Here is a 26,112-nt window from a genome sequence, read left to right as displayed (position 1 = left end):
AGTCTCTGTGTATTTTATATACATATATATACATACATATGTATATATATAATCCCATTTGTAACAAGTAGTATTGCCAAATATGCCTCAAGGGACAAAATTAATGTTACTTGAGAGTCCCTTGCAAAAAGTAACCCCCTTTCACCGCCAAATAAAAGCATCAATCAAATAGGCTTGCTCCAGAGTTCTTGGTTGTCTCCTGGAAAAAGGAAAAGAAGCATCTGTTGAACTGTCTGTGATTGACCTTTAGGTACCAAGCATTCCTTGGGGACCTGGAACTGCTGCCTGGTCCATTCTGTTTGGTGGATTAATGTCTTGCAGACAGGTTAAGTGACTTGGCAAGGGAAGGGGCACTCTTTCGTTCTTCTCATTTTATTACTCTCCATATTTGCCTTATATGTTCTTCTTCTTGTCAAAAATGAAAATCATAATCATAAAAATAGATTAACCTGAGTGAAGGGATGCCTTTCTATGTAAAATAGGTTTAAATATGCTGGAATTGCCAGATGTCACCTGTATAATACTGCAGAGCCTAAAAAGCTAGGGCTTCTTGATGTTCTAAGAGTGGTTTCGTTGAGTCAAGTCCTCCGACGGGCTCCATATCTGTCAATTTTGATCAGACAAATAGCCAATGTTTTCCTCTACATAAGCCTTCTGACCTACTGTGCTGAGTGGAGACCAACTTATTTGTAAATCCTCAAACTCAGCTGTACTCTTCTGCGCTGGGGAAAATTTCTTCTTGTCCTGGATAGCATAAGATCCACTCCACTGAAAGAACAATTTTTTGTTGGTTTGTAATGTATTATATGTGAAAATGATTAAAGAACGTGTTTCTTATGCCTATGAAGAGTTTCTTATCAGCTCTTGTGGCATTTGAGGCAGGATTATTCTTTCTTCGAGGTATGATTCAGTGAAATATAGCATGCTTAAATTAATTCCTGCCCTTCAGCCTCTAGATACAAGTAACAACTCTTTTCATTCCCCCCTACAGTTGTGACAGTCAAGAGACATCGGTGAGTGTCCTGTTGTGGACAAAAAGTCAAATTGCCCCTAGCGAGACCCACTGACCTAGGCAGGCTAGATGTATTGGATTTCTATTTTTTAAAAAATTTTATTGTATCACAGTGAGATAGTTACAAGCTTTCCTGTTTGGGTTACAATCACATAATAATCAAACACCCATCCTTTCACCAGTGCACATTCCCCACCACCAATATTCTCCATACTCTCTCTCTACTTTTGGGCATTGATTTCAATTTACATCTCAATGCCCTCATGTACGAGATGTGTAAAGTAAAAGAGTTTAGTGTAAAGTACAAGTGTAAAGTCACTGGGACACTGGTGCTGGCAAATTACACTGGTAGAGGGACTGGTAGAGGGAACATTGTATGACTGAAACGCAATCATGAGCAATTTTTTAATGCTATCTCACAGGGATTCAATAAAAAAGAGTTACTATCATGAATAAAATGGGGACAGTCACACTTTCCTTCTAATATTTTTAGATATCCAGATTTTCTGTTTTCAGAGCCTTTAATTTGAATCTCTGATTTATGTTCTCAAAATTACAAGATTTGTTGTTCTTTCAAATAATGATTCTAGGATATGCAACATTGGTGTTGTCTTGAGGATACTAGAGACTTTCAGTTATGCATTGTCAGGTTTCAGGCATATAATTTTAAAACACTGATCCCTTCACCTGTGTCCACTTCCCTCCACCAATTTCCTCATCTGCCCATTTGCCTCCCTCCCACCCGTCTGCATACTGTTACTGATAGGGTTTCATACATGACATATTACGACCTTTCAGCACCACCTCTACCTCCCAGTGTAATGCTTCCATCCATCATAGATGTTACCCCCACACTGCCCTATCCCCCAACTGCCTCAAGTGGTATGTTTCCTATAGAATACCTGTTCTTATGTTCTTTGTTTCCACTGTAATATTTTTTCCCCACAGCCAGTGATGCTCAGCATTTATCCCTGGCTATGGGCTCAGGAGCTACTCCTGTTAGTTCTTGAGGGACCATATGGGATGCCAAGATCATACCTAGGTCTGCTACATGCAAAGCAAACATCCTCCCAGCTATATTATCACTTTGGCCCTCATCACCGTTATGTTTGTTTGTATTCTGCGTAAGAGGCACATCAGTCTATGTTACTCTCTCTCCCACTGACGATGTTCACTCAGCATGATACTCTCTAGGTCTCTCCATATAGCAGCAAATCTCATGATTTTATTTTTTGTGGTTGTGCAGTATTACATTGTTTAGATATACCTTACTTTACCCAGTCATCTGTTTTTGGATAATTGGATTGTCTCCAGGATTTGGCCGTTGTGGATAATGCTGCAAGGAACATGAAGGTACAATTTTCTTTTTTCCATTTTGTTTTGGGACTCTTGCAGTAGGTTACAGGAAGTGGAGTTGCTGCTTCAAATGGAAGCTCAATTCCTAGATTTTTAGGAATGTCCATATCTCTTTTCAGAAAGACTGGATCATCCAACATTCTGGGTTTGTTTTTTTCCTTTTTGGGTCACATTGGCAATGCACAGGGTTTACTCCTGGATTTGCACTCAGGACTTTCTCCTGGTCGTGCTCAGAGGACCATATGGGATGCTGGGAATTGAACGCGGGTTGGCCGCATGGAAGGCAAACACCCTACCCGCTGTGCTATCACTCAAGCCCCTCATCCAACATTCTTACCAGGAGCAAATGAGACTCCCTTTCTCCCACATCCTCACCAGCACTGATTGTTCCTGTTCTTTTAGATGAATGCCATTTCTGTGGTGTGAGAAAATATTTCATTGTAGTTTTGATTTGCATTTCCTTGATGGTTAGTGCTACTGAGTATTTTATAGCACAGCAAGTTGAGCGTTTGCCTTGCATGCCCCCAACCCGGGCTCAATTCCCTCGCCCCTCTTGGAGAGCCTTGCAAGCTACTGAGAGTATCTTGTCCACACGGCAGAGCCTTGCAAGCTACCCGTGGCATATTCGATATGCCAAAACAGTAACAGGAAGTCTCACAATGAAGACATTACTGGTGCCCGCTCAAGCAAATCGATGAGCAATGGGATGACAGTGGTACTGTGATACAGTGATTTTGGCCATTTGTATTTCTTCTTTGAGGAAATTTCTGTTAATCTCTTCCCATTTTTTGATAGGGTTGGATTTTTTTTTTAATTTCTAACAGTGCCTTATATATCTTTGATATCAGGTGATTGTTGATTATGTAATTTCTCTCATTCTGTGGATTGTCTTTGCATATTGGTCATCATTTTATTTGAGCTGCAGAAGCTTCTTAATTCAATGCAGTCCCATTTGTTTATTCTTGCTTTCACTTGCTTGATTAGTCCTCAGCATGGAGGGTTCTGCCTATGTTTTCCTCTATGTACCTTGTGGATTGAGGTCTGATTTCAAGGCCCTTAATCTGGTTTTTATTCAATGTTTGTGCACACCATTATAAAGAGGCTTGAGTCTATTCTTTTGCATGTATCCAACCAATTTTGTTTAAGTGATGCCTCCCATATTCTTTTTCTCATGCCTTGGTTAAGATTTTTGAGGCAGGCATGGTGGTGGTTTTGGTAATTGTGGTGGTCTGTTCAATGCTTTGGGGAAGTATTTTAATTTTAATGATATTAATTCTCCCAATTCATGAGCATGGGATGTGTTTCCATTATCTAATGTCCTCTTTTATTTCATGAAGTAGTTTTCTGTTTGTTTGTTTGTTTTCTTTATAGGCCTTCTTAAGACCATTCTGAAGTACTTGATTTTCTGAGGTAGAATTGTGAATGGAATTTTTAAAATTTATCTTCTTTCCTTATTTGACTATAGGAAAGCCATGAACTTTTACTTATTAATTCTGTATTCTGCCTGCTTACTTTACAAATCTATTATTGCAAAGCTTTTATTGTAGAGTCTTTAGGATTTTATAAATATCAGTATCATGTCATCCCTAAATAGTGAGAGTTTGACTTCTCCCTTTCCTATCTGGATAAGCTTGATATCTTTTTCTTGGCTAATTCCTATGGCAAGTACTTTCAGTACTTATATTGAGTACTTATATTGAGTAGTGGTGAGAGTGGACAACCTTGTCTTGTTCCTGAACTTAGAAGAAAAGGTTTTAGTTTTTCTACATTGAGTATAATGTTTGTTATGAGCTTCTGGTAAATGACTCTGACTATAATTGAGATCCCATTTTGTTGACAGTTTTTATTTGAATGGGTATTGGATCTTGTCAAGTGCTTTCTCTACATCAGTTGATGGGATTATATGGTTTTATTTTTCCTTTTATTGATACGGTGTATTACATCGACTAGCGTATGTTCAACCATCCTTGAGATTAACCCTGGGATTAATCTCATTTGGTCATGGTATATGGCCTTCTTGATGAGTTGCTGAATTCTGTTTGCTAGTATTTTGTTTAGATCTTTGCATCTGTTTTCATCTGGGATATCGTCCTGTAAATCTCTGTGGCGTCTGTCTGCTTTTATCATACCCAGTGCAGTGTTACCATGCAGAGTAAAGACAATTTTAGTTTGATAAGACAATGCACTATTAATGTAAGGATAAAATGAAGTGAGTTTTATTTATTATTAATTTTCCTGAGAAGAGGCATGAGTAAAAAGATTGCAGCCCTCTCTTTGTGTAGTAATCCTTAAATAGAAATTATTTTAGCAGAATCACTCTGTGGAATCTTTTTCAGGAAACTCTCCCTGGCTCCCTGGCCTTGAGTAGCCTTATTCTGTTAAAATACTAAAATGGCAAGAGTAGGACCAACCACCAATAGCAAACCGAACCAGTTGTTAAGGTTGTTTTGTTCTCTACCCTCCCTTTCTTCACCCTTTCCTTCTATTCACAGACGATCACGTTCTCACTTCTAGTTAATGTATAATTTCTTGAATTCTTTGTCCCAGCGATCAAGTCTAAGGGCAACAGTTCTAGGCAATGACCGGGCTTTCTTTGCTTTCTTCTCTGTCCTATGGGAAGACATTCCAGATACCATTCTTAGGATCCCCAGGATTTCCAAATTATCTGATATGCACTCCAGTTTTTGTTCCAGCATGGAATTCACCCTTGCTCACCTATTATGGAGAGAAGAGTGAATGAGATCCTTCATCTTTCTTGAATTCCGCCTATGTCCATATCCCTGTAAGGGTTAAAAGGGGTTATGGCTTTGAACCAAAATGTTAATTCCTTTAATAACACTTCTGTTGGCAATTGAGGGTGCTGAGATTTGACCCCCTCTAGTATGCCAAAATTCTGCTGAATAAAACATCCTCCCTCAAAAACAGAGCAGAGAATTCACCGCTCCTCCCTATGTGGAAGTGGAGTCAGCAATGCCCTTTCCAGGGGCAAGATTCTTCCAGGATTGGTACATCCTTGTAAAACATGTCATTTTGAACCTTAGGCTGCTTCCCCATCTCTCCTTCCTGATCCTGAAGTTTGATTTCCTGGATTTTATCTTTGTAGCCCCATGAGAAAACCTAGAAGAGAGACAACTCTAAACTGTGTTCAGTCTTTCTATAAACTATGTTCAGTCTATTTATACTGCAGTGTAAATAAAGACTCTAATTGGTGCAATCAGTTTAGAAAACTGTTGGGCATTGTCCAGTAACATTGAAGATATGCGTGCCTATGACCCAGCAATTCTGCTTCCAGGTTTGCACCCTACAAATATATACGCACTTATGCACAAGTAGATAGGAATAATGATATCCAGGCAATATGGTTTCAGTTCTTTGAAACTGGAAAGGCAGGGCACAAATGTCCATCAGCAGTTGACAAGGTAAATATTGGCAAACACATAAGAATGGAATGAATACTAGGCAGCCATGTGGTTGAACACAGTAGCTCCATACCAAATCTGGAACAATCTTAAAGAACACAATGCTGAACAAAAGAAGCCCGATGTAACAAAATCATACTTCCCGACCACATATATAGTCAGCACTAAATTAAAGCTGCATAATTGAAGAAAATATTTGCACGCTCAATATTTGTGATAAGGGGGTACTAAAATATAAGGTGCTAATATAACTCAATAATAAAATATAATAGTCCAATTAAAATGGATGGAGGACCTGAATTTTCCCAAACCAAATGTACAAATAGCTTAAAGTTATGTAAAAAGTTGCTCAATATTACTGGTAATCAGAGAAATGCAATAAAAAGGTTGTCACACCTGTTTGATCATTGAAATCACCAAATTAGGGAATAGGAAGTGTTGGTGAGGCTATGGAGCAATGGCAGCCTCTGTGCACTGTTAGTGTGAGTATTGGTAGGTGCAGACATGATGGAAAACAATATGGAGGTTTTTCCCCAAATTAAACATAGAACTATCATATGATCCTGCAGTCTCAGTCTGGCTTTTCTTTTTCAGAAGAAATAAAATCAGGATCTTTAAAGCAATATTCATACTACAACATTGTTCATAATAACAACAATAAGGGAAAGATTCAAATGTCCATTCATGAGTGATTGTATAAAGATAAAAGTGGTGTATATGTATGTGACAGACAATTATTCAGTTCCAAAAGATTCTGCCTTTTGAGGCAACTTGGATAGACTTGAGGATGGTATACTAAGTAAAGTAGGTTGGAGAAAGACCAGTACTTCCTGACTTCAGGAAAGCTGAAAAGGCTGAACTCATTGAGACAGTGGAATAGACAATAGAATGGGGCAAGGGTGTTATCTCTATCTATTGATCTATAGTAAATTGTTCTTGCTGTATACCTAAAGCTTTTATAGTTATAGGTCAGCTTATTGGTCCCTAAATGTCAATAGTTCTGGAGAATCTTTTTTTTTTTTATAAAAGGGAAGGAAAGAAGTTCATAAAGCGTTGTGCCAGTGGTAGTGAGGAGTATGTAATGTAGTTTAGGCTAGTGATTTCTGGTATATTAACAACATTCTATGCTTCGAATTTGGTGACAGTTCAATGTATATTTTGCAACAATTTATTAAACTGTACATTATAGCTTATGAAATTTTCTGATTCAAACATTTATAAATCCACGAGCAGGTCGATTGATCAGACAGTAGGATTGAAGGATGGAGGCACTAACTTTGAGCAAAGCATTTCTTAGCCTTACTTTAAAGTACAGTTGGGCTGGGTCTCCAAGAAGGGTCTTGCCCTCTGACCCAAATAGGCTTTAGTGCTAAGAAAAGTCCTCAGCTACTGACGAAACTCTATTATAAACTTGATTTACTTGCATTTACACTTTTCCAGACAAAAGAAATCCCCCTAGGATTGGTATTAAATGTGGATAAAGTTAACCAATAGACATGAAAAGTAGTACAAACACGGATTCTATTTGAAATGTGCTGCCATGGGTGTCTGAGAAATGCTGTCATGTTTGGGGAAACACATGGAAATTCCTCTGTTCCTGTGACAGGTTTTCTCTTAAAAGTGATGCTGGTAAAGGAGTCCCTCGAGATTATTTCTGAGTCCTCCCTAGGGAAAATTTTAAACACCAGAGAAAAATTGTAACGTCTAAGCAAAAGAGTATTCACCAAGCAGGCTTGTAGCCAGCAAATGAGATGAACTTTAGCCTTCTCTGATGTGACGTTTTGCACGTTCTTTGTTGCTCTCTCTCGATCATCCCCAAATACCAAACCTGTTCTCAAACCACCTGCCACTTTAACCCGTACATTAACTAACCTAGAAAAGTACCTTCCAACTGTATGCACTTAATCTGTTGTAGAAACTATCACCATTTTATTTTATCTGAGTTTACCATTTATGTTGAATAAGTGACCAAATGAATAAATAACATGGTGAGAATACTTAGTAGTGGAGACAAATAACATAAAAAATTGTATTAGAGTGATGTGATAATCTATACCTTGAAATATGTTGAAAAGGAAAGAATATAAGCTTTAACAGACCTTCTGGAGTTCTTCCAGGCCCCATCTTAAGTTTTGAACAAATGGACCAAGATTTGAAGAGAGGTATGATTCACTCCGAGCTGAATTCAAGAGCTTTGCAGCGTGAGCTGATAATTTCTTTTCTTAAATGTTTTCTCATATCTCTAAAATCTTACAAACACAATAAAAACCAGCTCATTTGCAATTGAAATTTTAACTCTGTTTTTGCAATGACAATCTAGAAAGGAAGAAGTTAGCAGACAGAACTCATTCCTAAAGGTAAGCACATAGTTTAGGATAATGGCTTATTTTATGTTTAAAATGGTTTTCTGTGACGTAAATACATTTTTAAAAGGCAATGTACATCAAAATCTAAGATGACCCCTTTTAACATACAGGTGACTAATTTAGGACTATGATGAAGGCTTTGGCGTATTTAAATAATGGAGCAGTGGGTGTAGGGAAAGGTTTTGAACTTGGAGCGGTACTGGCAGGCATGAGAAAGGAAAAGGAAAAGGTCTTCTTTTGGATTATTGGTCTTTATAAATGGACAACAGTGACGTGAAGGTCCCAGCATGGTGCATTTGCGTACATGTGCTGCATTCTCTCAAGAATGCAGTAGTGGGGTGTGTGTTCTTTGCCATATTCTGTGGGTCTTTGATCACATAACTCCAAGGTTGCTTTCAGTCCTAGAGGAGAGGGACAGCCAAGAGGCGATTTGAATGTGCCATTTTTTCACTTCTGTCTGGACATGTCAGGAGCCGGAAGGCCTGGGGTGACTAGGTATGATCTGTTCTGCCACCCACAGCAGGAAGATTGTCCCTCGGCCCTGCAGGCTGGCTGCGGAGACTTGGATAAACGGCAACGTTGATTTCTTCATTTTAAAAAATGGACTCTGGGTTGAAAACAGGACATATGTTTTGAAAGTAAATACTATGGCAGGGGGAGGGGTCTTTTTTAAACCCAATTTTGATTTTATGCACATAGTTGGAGCGACGTTGCACAGATCTTAACTGCTGCTCAGTGAAATTTGACAGAAGCTGGAGAAATAATACAGCTAGTAGGGAGCTTGCTTTGCAGAGTCAATCCCTGGCACCCCATAGCATCTGCAGGTTCACCCTGAGTGCAGAGTCCGGAGTCAGACCTGAGCACCATCACATGTGGCTTAAAAACAAAACAAAATTTTTCAAGGTGTGTTCCTGTGTAACCATCATATGGATAGAGATACACAGCACTTCCAGTACCCACAAAGGGCCCCTCTACTCCTTATTTGCAGCGGTTAACAGGACCTTTCCATCTTGTTAACCCCTGTTTTTTTTTCTAGTATCCTAGATTTGCACATTTTCGTTCAGCTTTTGAATTTCATTGTGCCATAACTCAGTAGATCCTGATTCAGGTAGTCTTATTTTGCATTTGATGGTATTTTCTCTACATGACATTTGGGGTGATAGCCCATGCCCTTGTGTGCATTTGCTTTTTAATTGTCGAGTGAGTAGTGTCTTGTCATATGGATATAGAAGGCAGAGCATTAGTCAGCACTTGATGAATGTTCGGAATTTTTCCATGTTGGACTTTATGCCTAAGGATGTTGTCAATATTCTTGGAGTTGAGGAGCCTGCCACCCATTTCTGTTTGTATCTAGGAGCTGGAATTGCTAGTCAGAGAGAGTGTAGACATCTGACCAGCTTTACACATCCATCTTAGAGCTTTTCCAGAAAGATGAATTTTCATGAAATGCTCTAGCAGGTTCTGCAGGAGACTTGCACCCCGGCATCACATCCCCTGGCGGCCACTAGTTGTAGGATATCTGATCTTGCGGGGTGGTACAGCCAACAGTGTGATCCTGAAGAACTCACCTGGCAACCTGCAAGCTCACTTTCCCCTGAGGGCCAGACCCCCCCCACCCCCGTGCTTGGATTGATTCATTTCCCTGGCTCTGGCCTTTCCTTTCTGGCCCCAGACCCTGTCTTTGTGTGGGCTGTACTGGTGGGAGGCTGGGAGACTGCACATAAATCACAGACTGCGGGCCTGGGGACAGCCCTTGGCACTTTTTTCCGGGGTCTTAAGAGCAGGCTTGGGGGGTGGGGGGTGGTCCGAAGTACACAGCACGACATCCATAGTGACCAAGAGGCTGCAGTGTGTGTGTGTGTCAAAGGCTTGATTGGCCTGGCAGAGAGTGTTTGATGCATGCTGTATGTTTCCGTGTCCACATTCTTGCCTCTGCTCTTTCCCATCCGCACCTCAATGCAGCTTTGGGAGTTTTTCCCCCCTTTTTTTTTGTCTGTGTTCCCCACCCCCTCCTGTCCCCGCTGCCGGGCCTGGCACCAATGTCAGTCCTCATGTTCTGGCAGATTTTCCAGGACTGCCCCTCCAGTGGGGTTCCCCTGACATGAGATCTTTTTAGCCCTCTGGGACTCAGTTTGCCTAACGTGGTTCAGCCGGGCTCGCATCCAGCCTGGCTTCCCTTCCCTCCGCGGCTCCTCCGAGGCTGCATTCCTGGGCCCCTGGAGGCTGCCCTCTCCCAGGGCTCGGGCCACTCTGCCCTGCCAGAGGAGCACTCTCCAAAGCCCAAGACCTGCCCTCCCGGACCCTTCCCCCGACAGCCCCACACCCCGTTCAAAGTTAGTTCAAGTCTCTCTCTTGAAAACCCAAACTCTTCTTCCTCCAGGCGTGAAGGCTGGAGCAGCCCGGGCGCCCACAGCCAGGGTCTCAGGGGCGGGGGTGGCGGGGGGCAGGAGGTAGGCGCGCGAGGCCAGTCTGACACCTGTCGTGGCCGCTCGCGGGAGCTGCAGCCCCCAACAGCTGGCGGCGGCAGCGGCTGCGTCAGGGGCCATCCAGGAGCGGAAGGAATTAAACGCCCGCCCATCGCATCTGACTTGTCTGCTCCCCCCTCCTCCTCCCCCACCTCCTCCTCCTCCTTCTTCCCCTTTGCCGCTGCCTCCTCCTCCTGGTCCCTGCTGGCTGTGCGGCGGGACGCTGGTGCCCGGGGCGCTTCGCTTGGCGCTCGGAGCGCGCTCAGCCCGCGGCCGCCCGGGGACGATGCAATAGACGGTGTCGGGACGAACACCGGCACCTTAAGCTGAGCTCGGGGCTCTGCCACTCCTCCCCGTCGGCGACATGGGGGACCAGGAGCACCACCAGAAACTGCACCCGCACCACGCGGTGAGTGTCCCGGGCGCTCTCAGAAGCGACAGGGGGCGCAACTCAGCCGGGCCGGGAGGGGACCGAGCGGGGTACAAGGGAACCCGAACTCCCCAGACGTCCCCGCTAGAGTGCGGAGTGGCGGGTGTCGCCCCCCCGTCACCTGTCCCGTAGGAAGGGCGCGTCCCGGAGAGGCGGGAGGGCTGGGTGTCCCGGTCAGGGGCGGGACCGTGCTCGCTAGGGCTCAGAAACGGGGCTCGTGCGTCCGGGACAAAGTCGCGTGTTGGGACGGATACGGTGCACGAATGTCGCGGACGACTGGCCATGAGGCAGGGCTGTTCCGGGAACCCAGGCAGACCCCGGGAGAGCCGAATGGGGCGAGTGAGCCCCAGGGAGACGTTCTGGCAGGCTCAGCAGGGCGCAGCGGCTCTGCCTCTGGGACAGGAGGCGCACACCTCCAGGCGACTTCTTGGCGGGACATGTTGCATGTTCTCAGCTGAGTTGAGTCTTATACCCCGAATCCTTCCCGGGGACTCGCGATGTGCCCGGCGTGGTGTGCAGCTCTAAGTCCCCCTGGTTGCCTCCAGAAGGGAGCAAGCCCTAAGATTTGGAGGCTAAGAACCTGCCCAACAAATGCAGATTCGCGATGGAGTTTCTCTTTCCGAGAGAGAAAGGGAGAAGATGTTTGGGAGAAACAAATCCTTTTTTTCAAAGCTCACCAAGGCTGCCTCCAGTCAGGCAGGCTACACTCAGTTGTGGCTGCCAGTTGTTGGACCTTTCTTTTCCGGTTGTCAGATGTGTTGTTTGGAAACTGACCACGGACTGGGCATGGCAGTCATTCTGTCATCTGCCCGTTTATTTAGTTTTCCTAGACAGGATTTTCATGGGGGAAATTGGACATGCTGAATGTCAACTTTAAAAATTGGAGCGAGGCAGGCAGAAAGTTAAGACACCAATATTGATAACAGTGAAAGAGATATTTGCCTGCAACACTTTTTTTTTTGTCTTCCCAAAGGCAGTCTCCACATTCAAAAGGTGGCAAGAAAGGTGGGTTCAGGGCTTTCCAGAGCTGTCACAGCTGCTTCCCGGTGCTCCCCAGGGCTCGTGGGCCAGATGAGGGGTCATATGGGCTAACCTCACACTTGCCTGCCTCAGATTGCGCAGCTGGAAAAAATGAAGGCCAGCATTAGAAAATGCTTAATGTCTCTTCCCAGGCAATAGTTCTAGGAACCTATGACGTTTCTTTCTCAGGCTTTGCCAGCGGTTACTTGCCTTCAGATGCCAGTGAGGCACTTGTATGTCACTAATGCATGCTTATATCTTTGGAGAAAGGACACAGCAATTTCTCTTATTGAATAGATATTAAGCAGAATATTTTTTTGCACTGGGGAATTATGAATTATGCTCTCTGGACATTTTACGCTAATGACCCCATCTCTTCCAGATTTTGAAGGCGTGCTGATGTCCCTCCATCTTAAGCTGAGGCCTCTTTATACCATTACAAGGGATTGCAGGGGGGACGTATTAGAATGTATTGTGTCACAAAAAATAAAAACAGGTTATGAGTGATTACAACCTCAATTATGCAAATATGTTCAATACATTCCCCAAACCATTAATCTTTGTTTTTATTCAGCTCTTTCACTATCATCAACTTAGACTCAAGCTAAAGCAATGCTGTCGACTAACATGCCTTGAAGATTTGTGGATGAAGTAATAGCCCTTTATTCTAGCACAGATGACCATGGAGATATTCTCTAGTTAGCAGCAATGAAAAAAATATTTCTGGAATATTGTGGGCTTTCAGATTCGAAGAAGTCACTTTGTGGGGTTCTCTTAAGTGTCCTACGCATTCTTAACAATGATAAAAAAGCACTATTCAACAGCTCTGTGTCAGAAATCAAAAGCGTGTTCTTTAGGAAATGTGGTCCATAGCTTTTTTTATTAGCATATCCCTGCATGGCTTAATATTTCGTCTAATGATGTTTTCTTTAGTCATCTCCCACATAGGTATAGAATAGATAATTCAAGCTCTTGTTTTTGTGTCCTACTGTGCAATGTCCCAGGATCTGGGGACATTTTGGTCTTTATCTTCCTGGAAAAGAATTACCTTGATGTTGCATCCTTAGAACCCCTTGCCTCCCCTGCAATCTAATCAAGGGGCAAGTACCTAATGTTCTTTCTTTCATGCTGATTTACATTTGTTCAAGGTGAGATTGCATATAAGAAGCCAGTGACTCACCATCACATTTATTCATCAAGCATTTGTTGAGTGCCGATCGCCTATTATGCTATTTGGTCAATTTTCCAAAGGGATGATTAAATATTGAAAATGTTTACAGTCACCATGAACTCCTCCTGTTCTTTTAAAATGGTCATCATGGTCACAAGGAAAGAAGTATAAACAGCGAAGCAGATGAGCACATACTGCACTTACATAACAGCTATTCTTACTCATCATAACAAGGACATGTATAAGGAGCTGCTGTTCCTTATACTATTCCCTCTCCATCTTTCCTCCCCTATTTTCTCCCCAGTTCTTCTAGATGGATTTCTTCCTTGTCCCTCCTTAGTAATGTCATCAGATTGGTGTTTTGGGATTCCTGCCATCGTCCCAGGTTGGAGTCAAGGGTATCCTGGCATTTTTTTACCAGGGAGAGTGAAAATATGATTTTCTGCGGTAGCAGTGAAGCTTGTCTGGAGGTAGAGCTGCTTCGGCTTTCAGAGCAGTCAGACATTTTCTTTTGCTTTGGGCTCTAGAGGTGCTAAAGCATGAGGGTAAGGACGACATGCATGAACCCACGATTTTTTACCCTTTCAGACTCACTACAATTTTGCCCTCCTCATTACTGTCTCACATATGTTGTCAAATACTTCAGCACCATCTCTGTCAATTTAAACCCCAGATCCAGATGGTGAATTATATAGATTTTCTCTTATGTGACCTTTTATGGGTGGGATTCAACATGGCAGGGGTCATGATCCTGGAGCGAGATGACAGAGCTCTTCTCACTCACTTGGGTAACAAAGAGAGATCAAGCAAATTACCTTTCCCCATTGTTTTTGTTACAATACTCAATAGTCAAAAATTGCACCACTTGGCTGGAATGATAGCACAGTGGGTAGGGCGTTTGCCTTGCACTCGGCCAACCCGGGTTCGATTCCCAGCATCCCATATGGTCTCCTGAGCACCGCCAGGGGTAATTCCTGAGTGCAGAGCCAGGAGTAACCACTGTGCATTGCCGGGTGTGACCCAAGAAGCAAAAAAAAAAATAATTGCACCACTCCTTGCTTAATGCACCTACCCATAGTGCTAAATTGATAGCCAAATTTCTCTTTAATTAGATGAAGAAAGACCAAACCCAGATATTTATTCAATAAGTTCAGTATGACATCTTTCTGTCTTCATAACAATGAAGTTTATGAAGGCACTGAATGGGTGTGCTGGCTGTAGAGTAATGAGTTACTCTGCAGAAAGTGCTGGGTATAGAGTCATTAGTTACTTGATCATTGATCATTGATTTAGCAATTGATTTAGAGTTCATTGATCATTGATTTAGCCATGATCTGTTTCTTTTAGTAATCCCCCAAGGTCGGGTCACTCAGTTTAGGTTAATGACAATGTTAACCTGTCTTTCCTGGCAGTTCTTATAGACTTTCTTCCATTAACCACAATGCTCCAAATCTTGATTACTGCCAAGATCATGTATTATGTGTCTACCCTCATGACAACCCATGCAATTTCTTGTGGCAACTTCTTCAGCAGAATTACTGCACTGAGCCTGAGTTGCAGAACAAATTGTCAGAGGCACTTTGGAGCAGTTTATGAATACTATTATACCCTAGCAACTCCCTGTAGGCACATACTTACTTGCACTTACTTTTCCTTTTATGAAAGGGAAGCAATAAGGTTTCTTGATGCTTCTGGCTAAAAGAAGTCTATAGGAGAGAGATGCGTTCTCTATTTCTGAAGTTATGGTAAAGAGCAGGGGCTTAGGCTTGAGCCTGGGACAGGGCCCCATGGAGTTCAGTGTAAAGATGCTGACATTCTTATACCTCACACTGGTCTCCTTCTGAGCTCCTTGACTGCTGACCTCACTTCCTGTTCAGTGCAATCACCATAACCATCTGTGCTCTTGACCACAGCCTCGTCATTAAATGCTGACTGTTCCCTCACTCTCCTTTAAGTTCTCCCTAAGGAACTCAGGAAAGCTTGGCTATTTACTCCGATAGGGAGCCCCCTTTACCTAAAATGGTTAAGGGCTTTTGATGAAAGTTACAAATTTTCCTCTTTATCAACATTTATTTTCAAGGACTTTGAATTCATAAGTTCTCTTAGTAATTTAGTGGTGTTGATTACAAGATATTCTTTGGTAATTCCTTCTGAGTACACTTATCACTAGGTGCTTCTGCAGAGCCCAAACAATATAGATCAGTCATCATCCATCTGTGAATCTAGTAAACTCCAACAGAACTTGTACTGATCTGAGGCTTGACCCAGAATTCACTTTCATAAAAGAATTCTTCTTTTTTTTCGGGGCTGGGGGGAGGACACACCTGGAAGTACTGAGGGGTTAAACCTGGCTCTGTGCTCAGGAATTGCTCCTGGAAGTACAAAAGTACAGCAACCTTTTGGGATGCTGGGGATAGAACTCAGGTTGACTACAAAGCAAATGCCCTACCTGCTATATAATTCCTTCAGCCCCCATAACTGCATTGTTAAACAGTTTGCTTGATTTTTTTTTCCTTACTTGCCCGATATCTGGGTCTTTCTCAGCAACCTTTGTTGTTTGTCTCAACAAACACATATTTTGCTAGCTACAAATAATTGTTGCATTATTGACTCCCCTTTATTAAAACCACTACTAATCATGAATTCCATTTCATCTACTTGGCCACGTGCTGCATTTTACCTACAGTCAAGAGTGTTTCCTGGATATGACTCCAGTCGACTGGAACTCCCATCATCTGAGGAGGCCATAATATACTCCAAAAACATTTCTTTGAGTACCAGTCTTATTTGATAATCAGATTCCTGTTGGGCATAGCAGAGATATTTTCCAATCACAGAATAACAAATCCCTTTGCCTAGTCCTTTGGTAATTAACTTTTATTATCTTTTCAGGCTTTCCATATTGTAACAACACTGGGCTGAGTTCCCTTGAGTCTCAACTTAGTTATGATATTATTGTCTTTACTGGTATCTTTATTCCTCATTTGCCCATTATCCGTATCACTAGTTCACCTTAATGCAAATCTTCTGCATCAGTTGGTCTAATTTATCCATTATATTAACATAACATATTACAATCTTTTGACTAGTGTTTTCTTCTCAAATGAAAATCAAGTTGTGATATTTTGTGCTTAATGAGTTTGAGTTTATTTTCATTATACTTTGAATAAAACTTTTACACATGATCTTGGTCTTCATCCATGACATTGATCTTCCAAGTCCTCCTACATGATCTTCAGGGCCTTATAACAGTCTCCTTTAGCTTACCACTTCCTCCCCACATTCATGTCCTTTCTGTTCCTCAAATGTTAAAAGCTTTTTCCTGCTGGAGGCTCTTGTGTTGCTGTCTTTTCATCTTGAATATTATTTGAAGGATATTTTTTAATATTCCACAAATCTCATGGGAAAAAAGTCACATTCTTTATCGTCCATCTCCCACTCAATTACTATAAATCACATCATACTAGCTGCCTTCATAATTTACATTACTATTTGGTGTTACATATTCATTGTTTGTTTCTCCCTACTGGTGTATAAACCTTTTCAGGGCTGGGATCCAATCACTATTTCCCATTGTGTTCCTCCTTTTTTCTATGGGTCCTTTCATGGGTTAACATGGTAAGAACCCAGTAAATGCCTATGAGTATTTGAAACTATTGCCTAGTTTGTTTGCTTGCATTGATTATATTAGAGAGTTCTGCGCTTCAGTCATCATCAGTAGATGATTGTAAAATATATTGGTCTCGGGGCTGTAGTGATAGCACAGCGGGTAGGGCATTTGCCTTGCATGCGGCCAACCTGGGTTCGATACCATATATCCCATATGGTCCCCAGAACACCTCCAGGAGTAATTACTGAGTGCACAGTCAGGAGTAACTCCTGAGAATCTTCTGGGTGTAACCCAAATAAAAAAATATTGTTTTCAGAGGTTTACAATCTTTGTGTTAAATAAGAATCATCAAGAACTGGATTCTTGTAACATAATAGAATAAAACCTATGGGCAATAGATTCCCATGATGATCACACCAAGCCTTGAAAACTGGCTTCACATTCTGGGAGAAAAAGCAGTTGGGATAGAGAAGGGAACACTAAAAACTGATGGTTTTAGGGATTGCTTAGGATGGGAGATACGTGCTGAAAGTAGACTGTGGGCCAAACACAATGGCCTCTTAGTACCTGTATTGCAAACCATAACACCCAAAAGGAGAGAGAGAGAAAGAGGATATTTACCTGCCGCAGAGACAGGGGGTGGGAAGGGGTGGGGGTGGCTCGAGGGATATTGGGAACATTGATGGTGGGAAATGGGCACTGGTAGAGGGATTGCTGCTCGATCATTGTATGACTGAAATGTAATCGTGAAAGTTTATAAGTCTGTAATTCTGTCTCATTGTGATTCAATTAAAAAAAGATGGTTAGCTAATGAAAAAAGGAATTGGATTTGTAATCAATATTTTAAAGATGCTCTGGAATTGTTTATCTGTGTGTTTATGATGAGAGATCTCTTAAGGATGTCACCTCTTAAACCTCTAAAATTATGAGAAACTATCATTTCTAATGATAAGAAAACATCGGGGCTGGAGCGATAGCACAGCAGGTAGGGTGTTTGCCTTGCACACAGCCAACCTGTGTTCGATTCCCAGCATCTCATATGGTCCCTTGAGCACTGCTGGGGTAATTCCTGAGTACAGAGCCAGGAGTAACCCCTGTGCATCACCAAGTGTGACCCAAAAAGCAAAAAAAATAGAAGAAGAAGCCTCTACAAAATTTAGAATTTGATTGCAAAGTTAATGAAGGGAATGCAATCTAGCTTTTTTACTTCAGCTCACCTAGGGATAAGACAATACACATTTTTCAGTAAAATCTATTATTTGGAGGCTTAGTGTTCTTGTCAGTGGAATTCTCTAGGGATATCAGAGGCAAAGTAATATTTTTTGGACAATTGGACATTGAATGACACCTGAAGCATTGTTAGTTCTCACAACTAACGAGAGGTGTTTCTAGCATCTAGTTGGTAGAAGCCTAAGGTACTGTTCAGCATCCTACAATGCTTGACAGTCCAATACAGAATTAAATTGCCTAAATGTCAGTGGTGCTCAGATTCAAGTACCTTGACTTTTGTATCTCAGTAGACATCGAAATATCTGTTTTTCTTGTTGTTTCTTTTGAACGATTTTCTACACTGCTATCTAAGATGCATCACACATATTCCCCTGATGTTTAAGAGTCGGAGTTGACAAATGTGAGTTGCCTCTTCCAGATGTGAGTCATGTTATAAACAACATGCCTCACACAATACCCAGATGAGCTGGCGAAGGATGATGGCGACCCTTCCAGAAACCTCTGTGCCTTGGGAGCTCTGTTTCTTCTTCACTGATGCTTTCTGTAATACTGGACCTCATTTAAAAATATTTCCTGTTACTTTTCCTGCATGAGATTTTAGCTGACTTCTTGTTCTATGCATGTCTAACAATCTTGTCTAATTCTCTGCCTCTATTCTGATTTATCTAGACGTTTTATTAATATGTTAGTTGTAGCTGTGAAATGAGAAAAGATGGTCTCCGAAAAAGGACGGGATGTTTTCTATGTGACTCCAGGTGAGTGAGGAGGTTGGATTTGTTTCTGTCCAGTATCTACTGGTTGAAGATATCATGTGGATCAGCCTGCTCCAGTGAAAATGCCAAATATACCAAAAGAAAAGCAAAACAAAGGAGGCAAACAGCTACTCAACCTCTTCTTTCAATCACCTCCAGATTAAAAGGCACGCAAAATATGTTGGAGGTCTGTGTAGTCTGCCACCGCTAAAGATTTCAGGGGCCTTTCCTAAGGTTTCACCACATCACCGAATATGAATCAGCCGTGCATGTTTTGTATTAGAAGTGCCGAAAGGAGAGAGAGTAAATATATTAAGAGCCAGAGATTCTTGCAAAATTTATCCTGAAGTCACCAATGTTTATTAATGAATTCAATTAATTGGCCATCTTTCAATATTCCTCCTCAGATTTTCTAGCTCTATTTTGTGATCTATTTTATCTAAAACATTCTTAGTACTTGAAATCTTTATGCTTGATCAAATGATAAACTGACCCAAGTAGGTGTGCACTCTATATTTTTCCTTACAGACCTGCATCAATGCATGGATTTCTCATTGTCACGTACACTCCTGTATCAAGGGCCATGTTTTGCATTTAAGTATATTGTAGTGAGTTTACTAGAGTTTACTGAAAACTAAGGTGCTATGCATCTATTTTATCTTTCAAAAAAGATCAAGGCAAATAACCAGGGCTTCCACCAGTCCTTATGGGATATTACAGCTCTCTCTGTCTTCATGGGAAGTACTTAGAGGTGAATATGGGATACAGCTCAGTTTCACTAAGTTGTACACAAAGTATGAAGTGAGGTTTTCCTTCAAATGGAGACATTGCTATAAGGGCTCCTTAACTTCTAACTTCCTTGACAGATTCCATCATCCTTAGAAATGCAAATCCATAGACTTATATTCTCCTTCAGTCCCTACCTTTTTGTCCTTAGTGCTCCTCTAAACTTACGTTTTTTGGATAATAATATTTCAGTGCTTGGAGTGTCAGCTAAACTAGACTTCTGAGATGAAGTTTTCAGAAGAATTTGGAGTTGTGGTTTTGGCTAAAAGTTGCCGTGGAAACAGCAAAAGACATTCGGATGAATAAACTTTAAAAATATTTTTTGAATGACCCCTTTCTGCAGCTGACTGAAATATCTGGTCAAGAAATGTTTAAGTGATTCCAAGTTAAATAAAGGCCGACAGCCTCTTGCTTGCATGGGGAGCACCTTAGCTCTGTATTTGCTGAGGTCACTGTGCCAGGTGGGTGCCCCGTCATATGGGCTGAACTTCGTGGGCCTTGCTCTGGATTCCTCACTTGGGGGATGCCGTTTTGATTCGACTTGCATAGTAATAATGGTTTAGGAAGAAAGTGAAACAATGCCATTGGGAAATGGTAACATAGCATTTTTTTTCTAAGTATTCATGCTCATGAATTTTTATCGTTCCATTATGAGGTCCTTTGGATGGCACAAGTGAAACATAAAACACGTTGTTTGATTTTAAAAGGTGAAGCGTCCTCCCACTCACAGGCTTTCATAGAAGGGCACTGGCAACTGCTATCGGCATTGCCAACAGCAAACATCTGACAGGCTCAAAAAGGCTTAGCTTGAGGAGCTGGAGAGCTCGAGAGCTGTATAGCAATTTGGATTCTTCTGTTGAACTCAGCTGGCCTGGGTTTGATCCTATATGGTCCCCCCAGGCCACCAGGAGTATTTCTGAGCACAGAGCCAGGAGTAACCCTGAGGATTACTGGCTATGACCCCAAAACAAATACCACGATTTTATCAACAGGTTGGAAGGAATCAGTAACAGGTTGAATTGCAGAGATGTTAGCCATGGGGTATATTGTTAGCATGTGGGTGCAGAAAGGACCATTTTACTAAGTTCAATAACTACTTTGCTGCACTTAGCAGAAAATATAGAGGAGCAGCAATAGAGTGGGATGAGGAATACCCCAACCTCTAGATCTTCTCACTCTAGTGTCTCTTTTCAGCACCAAAGTCAACCAATCCACTGGCATGCAAAGCACCAGTGGTCTAAATTCGTTTTCACCATATGAATGAATGGAATTCTTAGAAGCAGTGTAATATTGAGATCACAATCACAGTGCAAGTTAGCAGAGAATAATTAATATTTGTTTGAGGAAAGGGAGGGGGAAAGTTGGCCAACATAAATGTCATATGCATATCTAGTCTTGTTTAAGCTTTTCTCACATTACAGAATAATCTTAAATCCCCAAGTATAGTAGGTCCTTAAACACAGGTTTGAACTTTGTGGGTGTACATATAAGAGGATTTTTTCATCTGGGCATTATAAATTTATAGATTAAACGAAACTTTGATGCCATTTAGTTGAACCTATGAAAGTGGAACATGCTGATAAAGAGAGCCAACTTTAAATGACTTCAGCTCATTCACTGATTTTGGTATCTGTGGAGGTTGTTAAGCCGATCCTCTTTGGATCCCACAGAACTTCAGTCATTTAGTTTGTGGGAGTCAAAAGTCATACTTAGGGTTTTAGCTTGGTATGGGGGTTCAAGACTCAACTATCAAAGTGATTGCACTACTCAGTAATATGTCTTTTAGCATTCCTGTGGGTTATTTTAATTGCATTATCAAAATTAGTAATAGCCTATGCCAACTCCATCCATATGTGACGTGTACATCATTTAAAATAACTACACTATAGTCCTATTGAGGTACATGTTCCTTATTATACAATAGTATATTTTCAAATATAATTCACTGTTTAATTAAGTTTATATTAAATATTTTAACATATTATCACTCATTCAAGTCTACATTCTGAAATTATTCTAAACAATATAAATTTTATTTAATTCTCTTTTTGATTTAGAGATTTTAGGAAGTTATTTTTAATTTGTTTTGTTTTAGGGACACACTGTTAGTGTTGTGGAAGTTAGCTAAGCAGGAAGTAGCCATTTCCACCTTGGCTGTCTCTTATTCATAAGTTAGTTCACACCAGTGCTTACACTTTCATACTATCCACTTTAACTGCATCTTTGAAGACTATATTAATGTTGAAATAAGTATATGTTTGATAACCTTTCAGTATCTCTATTGCAACTGTAATTCCCAAAATGGGGAGAGAGAAAGAGAGAGAAAGCTTGCCATTTTCGTGGGCGGTAATGGGACCAATGATACAAGGACAGATGTTGGAACATTATATGACTGAAACTCAATTATGAACAACTTTGTAGCTGGGTACTTCACTGCAATTCAATGAATAAATTCAATTCAATTAATAAAAAACATAAGGGATCTGCAAAAAAGTTAAATAAAGTCTAGTCATTTTACAGATCTTGGGAATTCAAGGATGTAGAGGTCAAAACCAGAGACTATATCTATATTCTTGGCTCCATATCATGCGTGTACGATGCTTAGAATGTGCCTGAGTTTCAGGGAAATTAATCAGTGGTTTAAATATAATAGAAATATTTAGGTAAATTTACAGTAATGCTAATAATAATAGCCATTGTTTACATAATGCTTTCTCAGAGCCCTTTGCATTCTACATATATTATCGCAGCTAAGCTCTGAAATGAGCTCATGAAACTGGCCATTTAGAAGATGAGAAAATTGAGGCATTAAGTTTTTGTGTCTTAGGTACGTACAGCTCGTAGGAGTAGACTGGGATTCTAATCCTTTCCCTAAGCTGCTTTACTCATAAGTCTAAATGCTGAACCCCTGCAAAATAACTGACTTTCAAATTGGCAGTGGCTTGGGAAAGTTTAAGAATCTTTATTAGGTACCGTATCAAACCTCCATGGGATTCTGGGACCACACCCAATGGCACTTAGTGGGGGAGAAGTACTATCAAGGATCAAACCCATTGCCTTGCAAGAGAAAGTCATATGCCATTGGAGCCACTCCATCCTAAGTCCCCGGACTTAGAAACCTTCTACCATGGTATTTTAAAACACTTTCATTTCATAATAATTATAGATTCACAGGAATTTGTAAGAATCCTTCTCATACCCCATGTGTCCTTTACCGAGCTTCCTTCAATAATTTCTTTCTACATAATGGCAATGCAATATCAAAGCCAGGAAATTAATATTAATAGATAATAATTTAATTTGATTACAGACCTAGATCGTGTTTCATGTCCTCCTTTGAGTGTCTGTCTGTGTGTGTTTGTGTGTGCGAATGTGTTACTGTGAGCGCGCATGTGATGGGGGGAGAGGAGGAAAGAGATAATTTGCCTAGATTGAATTTGGCATATCTACTGCCACATTTGGGATAAATAACTGTCCCATCAGTACAAAAGAAGTGACTAATGCTATCCCTTTGTAGTCATGCCCAAACTACCTCCTACCTCCATCTCTAACATCTTTAATCCCAGCAACCACTGATCATAAAATGACACCTTTCAAGTTATCTCCTTTGTCCTTTTGGCAAGCACTAAGGGAACATTCTGCATTGATCATTTATGCACTAAACATCCAGGAGCATAACTAGCAAAAGAAAGGTGAACAGATAATAAGATCAGAGAGGATTTGGGTGTTCTTGTTGTTAGTAACAAATATCCAGCCACAAATCAAGAACATCCTGTTTGATATTTTTAGCTGAGTGTTGTAATTTTCTAATTCCAAGTCTTGTGTTTTCTTTAGTAAAGGACTTTTGATTGAAACACCAAAGAGTTTCACTCCTGCTTGAATGTCCATGTTCCTTCTTTGCATGGCTGTTCTCCTGGAACATCCATTTCAAGAATGACAACCACGTGGGGGAACTTGCAGCAACCTGGAAAAGGTACCTGAGAGTTGGCCCTTGGCACTCTTCAAGTATTTATGAACAAGGATAAACACAAGTCCCACATGTGTTTGTGGTAGCCACAACCCAGTTGTGTTCTGGGCACACAGGGGTTATGTAAACGCTGGTGTTCATGATACACATGCATTTTTATTCATTCATTTTGAAGGGAGTGTCAGTTCATTGACCTCTCCTGGGGAAAAGTTTGAACCTTATCAAGATTAGCTGGTTCAAAAAAACCTTAATAGCTGTTTTTATTTAAAATAGCTGCAGCATGAAACCTTATCATCGGCACACAGTTACAAAGACTTCCTGCATTTATTTGGTTCCCACTATTTTAAAAAAAAAGGTGTAAAAAGCTGTCTGATTCTGTAAACAGTCACACTCTGATTACTTAAATTATCATTCAGTTTTACTAGATGATTTATCCTGATCTTAATTAGAAAGGGGAAATATGTTTTAAACCTAGACATTTTGAGCTGACCCATTGCTTTTAATTCACCAGGGCAGTAAATCAGTGTCTCTCCTCATTGTACAGAATTGCAGGAGAATTGAACTGAAGGAACCAGGGGAACTTCTTTGACATTTGTGTCTTGAGTGATATCTAATTTTTTTAGATATCATTAAAAAGAATAAAATATGGAATTTCTGGCATGCATATGTGTGTTCCCAGACAGACGTTATGTGTTGCTTTACAACTGTGTTGCCTAAAATGTAGAATTAAGTTGATATTAGTTAGCTATTGCCACACTAATGCTTTATAGCAAACTACTTTAGAATTTATTCATATGTATCCATGTATCATTTATTGTATCTGTGTATCATTTATTCATAGGTATCAGTGGGTCAGCTAAATTGCTTTCAAATGGACAGAGATCAGCTCTTTGACCCAAAGTCCAGTTCCCATGCCTTCCTGATTAGTTCTGCTCTGTGACTATTCTGAGGCTCAGGTGGGGAGCCCAGGTTCTGTCTGGGGAAGTTCAGCAATGACAGAACCACCGCAAAATGGCATGTGGAATCCACCAGGATCTGTTCATTTCATAAGGGCCACATACCTTGGTGCGTGGAATTGAGGGGAGTGAGGCCACTCCTGCAGTTAATGACCTTAATGGGTGGGTGCATAGGCCTAAATGTGTAGTTCTCAGGAGCCACCAGAGCCACGCCCAGTCATGCCCAGGAGTAGGGGGTGGGCATTTAGTCCCAGACAACTGATTCAGAACCTTGCATATGCTAAGCAATTGCCTTCCATCTGGGCAGTCTCCCCAGCCCATCCACTAAAATTTGTTTGCTTTTCTTTGGAGGCCACCTCTGGTAGTGCGTAGGACATATTTCTGGCTCTGCACTCAGAAATCACTCCCAGCGGGACTTGGGAAACCAGATGGGGTGCCAGGGATCAAACCCAGGTCCAATGTGTATAAGGGAAGGAGCTTCCATGATGAGCTATTGCTCCAGCATCTCCACTGAAAACTCTTAACGCATGGGGGGAGCTTCGGCACACTTTAATTTCACCCTGCCTGCCATTTGCCAAGGGAAGTTATCAATCCAAACTTAATGTTAGCGCATGGGCATTTCTTCCTTCAGGCGGTTATATATAGTAAGGACATGAATGCAGGTAGGTGGGAAGTGGGGCAATTATTTCATGTTGATATAGAACATGATCAAATGATCAGTAAAATAACCGGTGTTTTTAACAAGAGGAACTTCTATAGAGATGTATTCCTCTTTGCTAGAGGAGTCCTTTGTGTCACCAATGTATATTAATTTATCTCTTAATTAAGCATTAAAGGTAGTATGATGTTTCTCCCCCCCAAAACCAGTCCCCAGAATCCCATTTGATTGACTATAGACAGAACAGTTAGCAGAATACAATACTGTACAAACAGACTGGGTGACAGTAACTGGAACTCCCCTCCCACAGTTTCTTTGCGCTTCGTGTCCCCGGTTTCTCAATCTGCTTTCTGGTTTCTTACTCTGTTGATTAGAAAACTTTCAAAATCAATCCCAGGAGAATATTTAAGTCTCCTTCAGTTTACTAATATTGGGCCCAGAATGATTGCTCAGCGGATAAGGCGCTTGCTTTGCACGCTTCAGTAGGGGATTCAGTCTCTGGCGTCCCATATGGTCCCCAAAGCCCACCAGGAATGATCCCTGAGCGCAAACTCAGGAGTAAGACCTGAGCACTGCTAGGTGTGAGGCAAAAGCCAAAAAAGAATTTACTAATATCATATTTTTAAACAGATTTATAAATGTTGCTTTTGTTTTAAAACCTTCAAGACCTTTGTTTTGAAAGCCTTTGTTTTAAAAAGTTATAATTGAAAGCAAAGTATGTTAATCATTTAATTCAAACAAGGCAAAACCAAAATTTGGAAATTAGCTCATTAGTTTGATGAATCTTGACATTTAAATTTTAAAGAGTACATGTAGAAATTCTCTCTGACTTAAAACCTTTGCTTTGTTTTTATCCATTATATCAATTGATATAATGGTATAATTGGTAGGTTGTTAAATACTGCCATTTCTCT

General features: G+C 41.1%; 1 protein-coding gene across 2 annotated transcripts in view; it reads left to right on the top strand.

Annotated features, from left to right (window-relative positions):
• ARHGAP6 (Rho GTPase activating protein 6) overlaps window positions 1-26,112 on the top strand; it is a 516,153-nt gene that overhangs the window by 240,125 nt on the left and 249,916 nt on the right. The window contains exon 1 of one of the 2 annotated variants that reach the window (XM_055121047.1): window positions 10,810-11,027. The exons of the other annotated variant lie outside the window; for it this stretch is intronic. Coding sequence (XP_054977022.1) covers window positions 10,983-11,027 — 45 coding nt within the window. The 5' untranslated portion in view covers window positions 10,810-10,982. Of the gene's footprint in view, window positions 1-10,809; window positions 11,028-26,112 lie in introns of those variants that run through there. 2 annotated transcript variants of the gene reach the window in all.

Source organism: Sorex araneus, chromosome X, assembly GCF_027595985.1.
Source record: "Sorex araneus isolate mSorAra2 chromosome X, mSorAra2.pri, whole genome shotgun sequence".
NCBI classification, from domain to species: Eukaryota; Metazoa; Chordata; class Mammalia; order Eulipotyphla; family Soricidae; genus Sorex; species Sorex araneus.
Note: the sequence above shows the minus strand (reverse complement) of the source record. Positions and strands in the feature narration are given on the sequence as shown.